General features: G+C 38.8%; 1 protein-coding gene across 1 annotated transcript in view; it reads right to left on the bottom strand.

Annotated features, from left to right (window-relative positions):
- Positions 869-7,231, bottom strand: part of LOC109835555 (WD repeat-containing protein 11) — a 49,210-nt gene continuing 42,847 nt past the window's right edge. The window contains exons 16-20 of the mRNA XM_020403522.1: positions 6,363-6,507; positions 6,069-6,161; positions 2,861-2,934; positions 1,950-2,003; positions 869-1,854 (exon numbers count right to left, since the gene is read on the bottom strand). Of these exons, the coding sequence (XP_020259111.1) occupies positions 1,551-1,854; positions 1,950-2,003; positions 2,861-2,934; positions 6,069-6,161; positions 6,363-6,507 (670 nt within the window). The 3' untranslated portion in view covers positions 869-1,550. The remainder of the gene's footprint in view (positions 1,855-1,949; positions 2,004-2,860; positions 2,935-6,068; positions 6,162-6,362; positions 6,508-7,231) is intronic.

The following is a 7,231-nucleotide window of genomic DNA, read 5'->3' as shown; positions in this document are numbered from 1 at the left end:
AAACCACCTACATTGTTTAAATACCAACCAACAACTATGTTTAGCTTGCAGTCAACCATCAACGACCAATTTCTGTTAATTTTTGGTCCAAACTTCCATTAATTCCCTTAATGAAAAACAAGTGCGGAGCACGTCTACCCCACTCTAAACCAGGGCTTAACCCATTGATTTAGCTTTATACTGTTGTTTTCCCTCTTCAAGCCAAGCCCTAGGATTAGAGGTACGTAGAAGAAGATCAAATAGGGAAAATCTCTTGTTGCTTTCACTTTTTATTATTATTTATGTTTAGTTCTTTTAATTTATTTTGAAAACTCGTCATCTTTACTTGCTTTGTCTCTTCAATTTAAGTCCATCATATGGTAGAGAAACATAGGACCTTTTGTTTTTTAAATGACATGGTAGAGGGATCAGTGGGAGGACAAAAAAAATGTTGAGCATGCATTTAAAGTTTGAACTTGACGAGATGGCTAAGAAGACGAAGCTTTCATAGTGATCTTTTCAGTTTTTGTGATTGTGTTTTTGGCGGATGAGAAAACAAAGTACGTAGCTTTGATGAGTTTTGGAGCAGTGGCATACATGTACTGGGGGCGAAAATGTAATTCCAGGGGGGGGTTTCTGCATAATGTGATTGAATGGAAAAGCGTCCTTGTTACATTAAAATATATACTTTTAGCATTGTGCTCCTTCGTTCTCGTAATTTACGACAGACATAATTTGATTCTTATATCAACATACATCACCTTTTACTGCCAAATTAAGATAGATGAATTATAGAGATGGGCTTTTTATTTATTTTAAACTCCTTTGTTTATCAAGATGGAAGAGTTGATCGCCATGCAAATGGCTCTCGTGGTGATATAACCAGCGCTGGTAAAAAAGACTTCTCAAATAAATAAATTTATAAAAATATTTTTCAGGTACAAAGATAGGAAGCAAGTTCCTTTCTCCTCGTATCTATTGACTTGAAAGCCGCAAAAACGAATATTTTGTAAATCCAATTACATTGTGGTACACATCACCAAAACACATCGCACGCGAGTATCTCTCTCCGTAGCATCTCCCATCAGATTTCATCAGTTCATTAGACATTTTTGTATTTTCTTGTGGCAATGCTGGAGATGAACACATATCACGTACAGAATATGTGCGCTTTTTCAACCGTGCTCCTCTTCTCACAATCAATTTCATATCGGCAGTCCTCAGCGACAAACGAAGGAATAAGGGCAGCTTCACATGCTCTACCGACCACCTTGCGGAGACCATCAAAATTATTTCCTTGCTTCATGCTTTTTCTTCTATTTTACTTCAAAATTGCTTCTATGCTTCAACATTTTTCTCCTAATTTTCTTCTGACAATAAATATTCTCCCTATAGATAGCTTCAGACAACAGGATCGAGGTGATTAAGCATCTAGGAGGTTTGCTGTTATAACCAACAGGAATAGGAGAGAGCGACACCCAACTTCCTTTTTCCTTTCTGAAATATAGTACTCCCCACTACTTCGCAAAAATATATTTCTCAGTAAACAATAAATATGTTTTGCAAAAGTATCATTCTAAAAGTGGTACCGCATCCATGCACAAATGTACCAACTTTCTCTGGTATTCTCCATAATACTCGCTCACTATGTCCAGCTCCTTTATCTCAAAATTCCTACCAGGCAAGCGAAATTTTTGTTTCTTTTCTGAGGAGATTTCTGAAGCCCAATCAACAGCTTCATTTTCAGAGGTAAGTTTTGCATATATTTCATGGCAAGCAACTAATAACATAGCTGCAGTGTCTGATTGCTGGGCCTCATGAAGTGCAGATAATGCATCATGAAGAGATCCAGCAGCAACATACAAAATAAGAGCCCTGAAAAATCAGTATCAAAAAATTTGTCAACCTACTAAAGCATTAAATTTTTAAATAAATATCTTCTCTCGGAAATATAGTTGAGGTGAAGTCACCTCCAAATGTTATGTTCGGTATACAGAACATAGCTCGCCCATCTTTGCAGTACCCTGCAAGTATATTATACATCCAAAAATTCAGTGATTATATATTAAGAAAAGCTAAGCTATGACAATGTTAAGCTCATTTTAGACGCTACAAACTATTTAGATTAGTCCCAATAGAATAGATCCTCAATGGGGATGAACTATCATAGAACTTCCGCAAGGACTTCGTTCTGATTCCTTCCAGAAAGTATTCCACACATAAAACATGTATCTTGAATTACATCCATCAAAGTTTCTAGTTTTGTATTAATTTATAGTTTGGAGTAGTTTACATAAAAACAATGCATGAATTGATCTTATTGTTGTTTAGGGAAATAAGAGCTCATGTCTAAATTGATGCATAGTGTTTGATGCATCAAGAATCCGACAACACAGTTCATACACTAAACAGTTGGAAGATGGGGTGATATGTGCCAAAAAAATGACTGTTGAAATAAAAGAAAGGAGAAGAATTTTCTATGTCCTCATTGGTTATGAATACCCCATATTTATATACCTCGTAGAATCTCTAAGAAAGAAAAGTTCTAATAATAAAAGGAAGCATATAACCTAGGAATGTCCAAGATAGAAAGAGACTATTGACTAATACATCGAAATCTAGACTCCTTTATATAATATGAAATCTTCCAATAGACTCCTTAGCATATGTTTATATATCTGTTGTGATTCATTTTAGGAAATACCAGTGCCCATTAACAGCTTTAAATGATACTCCCACACTACATAGTACTCCGATCACGTAGATGATTTTTGAACTACAGAACACCAAGTTTATATGTAACTGCATTTGAGGAAGCAGAACCATATGGTAAATTCTCATAAGATATCAAGCAGGAAGTGGAGAATAATCAATTGGAAACAATTTGTAATCAGATCCATGCAAATGCGTAGCAGCTAATGTAGCAGCATCTATCCAACACCCAGCATCTTGAAGCTGTAACAATCACAGACTTCTATTAGAAACACTATAACAACAGTTTAAGAAATATGTAGCACTGCTGACTCGCTTGATGAAAACAATCATTTTCTGAAGTCAGCTACATTCTGACCAAAGGCATAAAAATACTGATCCTCATAAGACTGAAAAGAAATAACTTTATAGATAGTTAGAATTGCTTTGTTACATGGCTGTCTCACCACGCATCACATTCAACTTTTGAGTTAAAATGATTTACTGACATGGTACGTTTACTCCATCTAGTCTGCCTTTCCAAGTCTGTGCTTTCCACTGGAGTTCTTCCAGCAGGGCTGGAAGTTTCTAAAAGTGGATGTTTAAGTATAGGATATACATCCGACATGTATGACAAGTGCTTTTAAGTTGAAACATGTATTTTATGATTGACTACTCGTCCGAATAAATGCATGTATATATTCAAGTTATGTCCAAGAAGGGTCGGCCACGGGTATGGGTATGGGACATGTCGGGTATGCGTACCACTTCATGGTAGAAGTTCTCATGCAAGATGCAACAGAGGTGTTCGTAAATGGCATGTCCTTAGCTACCGCATTCACTCATCTTTATATCATCACAATCATTTCAGAACATGTGGTGCACTGCCAAAACCATAGGCAACCATATGGTCTAAAAGATTAACTACTCCATTTACATAATTATTTAGGTTGGTCCAGAAAGAAACATGAAACTCTTTAGAATTTATATTTTCCTGCAACATAATTAAGAAGGATGTTCATAATTTATGATGTTCGCATATTTTGTATTGCTTGTCAGAATGAGTAGCATTCTTGACATTGTAGTAGCCACACCTTTTGTAATCATGGCTAGCATATAATTAAATCAAACTGAGAAGGTACAATGCAAATTTAGCACGGAGATCTAACCTGGGAGCATGCTTCCTGATACCTGCCAACAGCACAAAGAAGATGAGTCCCTGACAGTGACTTGTCAGTCCTCACCATGTTGGCTGCAACCACCTGCATAAGGGATCATTGAAAAGTCAAGCTCATAAAGCAGCAGACATATTGATTAATGATTTAGCACAAAAGATTTGCATTCATAAAGAATATTAAAATTGCATCTAAAACAGATGTAACTAAGGATTATGTTCTCTTGGTTGGCATTAATCCCCTGTGAAAACAAGACTATACAAGACACAGTGGTAATTATGTATTCACCTTCACAGCAAGTTCATGTAGCGATTTTGACACAGCAGAAGAAAGTGCTACAGCACGCAACGCATTGGGATAAAAGTGAGATCCTTCCGGAGGGGTGGAGAGAAGTAAAGATACAGCAGCTTCTAAGTCACCAACAGATATGAGCCTGATATCATCAGAATAAACCATGAATACAATTTTCACTGTCAATTTGTAATGCAAAAACTGATGGTGCCTAAATCCTTTTATTGGCACACCATACTAAGAGAAATAAGACAGAACTGATCAGTGTCATCAATGCGAAAGGCGCAATGCTATGCGTGTGCCCGAGTGAAGCGAGGAACACAACACGCACATAATTTTCAAGATGGTTATCATGCATGAAAGAGCATGTTTACATATCTTCACATAAAGTATGTCAAGAAAAACAATATCTACTAAAAAAATCACAAAATAAGGTCTTAATTTCTTATGCTAACACATTCAACATAGAGCAAAGTTCATAAATTTTCAAATCAAGAGTCAAATCAAGGCTAATATTGAAGCGAACTTATGGTCCTCAATTGGGCTACTAGAAAGGCCTAACAGGTTATTTTGCTTTTAGGGTATGAGTCATCGGGTATAAAGGTCCGATTGAAATGTTAAGGAACAGAACTATATGTTGCTATGCCTAGCATGTGCCCTATACGAAGCACAGGTCACTTGCGAGGTGCAAAAGGCGCCGCTACATCAAATGTGGGACGCTTCACCATTGCCCCCGCATTGCAGGGCGCATAAGGCACAGTGATGCGAGCGCCTTTGAGAACACTGGGACTGATAAATGTACTTTTTATGGAACCTGTACAGTAACTGAAATTTCCTTGGTAAGACATTAAGTAACAACATTATTACAGGTTTGTCTGCACAGGCCACTTTATACATTAAATATGGCTAATTTTTCATTTCCCTCTGGACACTGTTATTGCCACCTCTGAATCTGAAATTTAATGGTATAGGATGGTCAAGCGACCTCCAACTTCTCTGGTTCCCTCGGGTTATCAAAAACTGTAATACCCCAACCCTTAAGAGGGTGATGTGATTAGTATTGATAGATTTGATTGGAATACTCATACCACTCAGTCCCCATTTTGGCAAATAAGCACCCACGAATTTTGCAAATAAACCCCCAAGTTTCGGCCATAGCAAGTTTTGCACAAAACCCCCATAAAGCCTACTCCCTACATAAACCCCTATCTACCAAGCATAAAGATGCAATCTTCAAAGCAAAATAGGAGGATTGAGGAGGGGATCTTACCCAAATCAAGAGAGATTCCTCCGGGCTCGGAAATGGAAGTTGAAACCCAAGATTGAGAGAGGATAAGATTTGAGCCGATGGGTATCCACCAAAATCCGAGCTTTCTTGAAGGTTGGATTTCTTCAATGGAGGCAAGAAGCTTGGGAAGAAGAAGAGTCAAAACCGAATGGGGGGGGAAGAAACTCGGTTTTGGAGCCAAAGAGGGGGATTTTCTCTCTTGAAAATTTGAATTAAAGAGAGGGGGGGGACCATAAGCACATGAGACAAAACAAGAAGAGGACAAGAAAGAGAGGGGGGGACCGCTAGGGGAGAAACACCCCTAGGGGTGTCTCGGCCTTGCCGAGACACCCCCAAGGGTGTCTCGGCATTGCCGAGACACCTCATGGGTGTCTCGGCCATGCCGAGGCACCCCAGGGGTGTTTGACCGGGTTTTGACTTTCCGCGCGATGTTTTGACCCCCGAGAGATTCTCCGACACCCTGAAGTGTTTCTTCTGTTTCCTCTATCCCACAAGAGTTGGTTTTCTCCGCCGACGGTTGAAAATATGGATGAATTCCACAAGTCAACTTTCGACGGTTCAAAACCCTAAGGTGGACGCCGGTCAACGCGTAACCTTAGGTCAACGCCGGTCAGCGCGTTGCGACAAAAGTCAACACGTGTAACCTGGGAGCATGCTTCCTGATACCTGCCAACAGCACAAAGAAGATGAGTCCCTGACAGTGACTTGTCAGTCCTCACCATGTTGGCTGCAACCACCTGCATAAGGGATCATTGAAAAGTCAAGCTCATAAAGCAGCAGACATATTGATTAATGATTTAGCACAAAAGATTTGCATTCATAAAGAATATTAAAATTGCATCTAAAACAGATGTAACTAAGGATTATGTTCTCTTGGTTGGCATTAATCCCCTGTGAAAACAAGACTATACAAGACACAGTGGTAATTATGTATTCACCTTCACAGCAAGTTCATGTAGCGATTTTGACACAGCAGAAGAAAGTGCTACAGCACGCAACGCATTGGGATAAAAGTGAGATCCTTCCGGAGGGGTGGAGAGAAGTAAAGATACAGCAGCTTCTAAGTCACCAACAGATATGAGCCTGATATCATCAGAATAAACCATGAATACAATTTTCACTGTCAATTTGTAATGCAAAAACTGATGGTGCCTAAATCCTTTTATTGGCACACCATACTAAGAGAAATAAGACAGAACTGATCAGTGTCATCAATGCGAAAGGCGCAATGCTATGCGTGTGCCCGAGTGAAGCGAGGAACACAACACGCACATAATTTTCAAGATGGTTATCATGCATGAAAGAGCATGTTTACATATCTTCACATAAAGTATGTCAAGAAAAACAATATCTACTAAAAAAATCACAAAATAAGGTCTTAATTTCTTATGCTAACACATTCAACATAGAGCAAAGTTCATAAATTTTCAAATCAAGAGTCAAATCAAGGCTAATATTGAAGCGAACTTATGGTCCTCAATTGGGCTACTAGAAAGGCCTAACAGGTTATTTTGCTTTTAGGGTATGAGTCATCGGGTATAAAGGTCCGATTGAAATGTTAAGGAACAGAACTATATGTTGCTATGCCTAGCATGTGCCCTATACGAAGCACAGGTCACTTGCGAGGTGCAAAAGGCGCCGCTACATCAAATGTGGGACGCTTCACCATTGCCCCCGCATTGCAGGGCGCATAAGGCACAGTGATGCGAGCGCCTTTGAGAACACTGGGACTGATAAATGTACTTTTTATGGAACCTGTACAGTAACTGAAATTTCCTTGGTAAGACATTAAGTAACAACATTATTA

Source organism: Asparagus officinalis, chromosome 3 (assembly GCF_001876935.1).
Source record: "Asparagus officinalis chromosome 3, Aspof.V1, whole genome shotgun sequence".
Classification (NCBI taxonomy): Eukaryota; Viridiplantae; Streptophyta; class Magnoliopsida; order Asparagales; family Asparagaceae; genus Asparagus; species Asparagus officinalis.
This window is presented reverse-complemented; position numbering and strand designations above follow the sequence as displayed.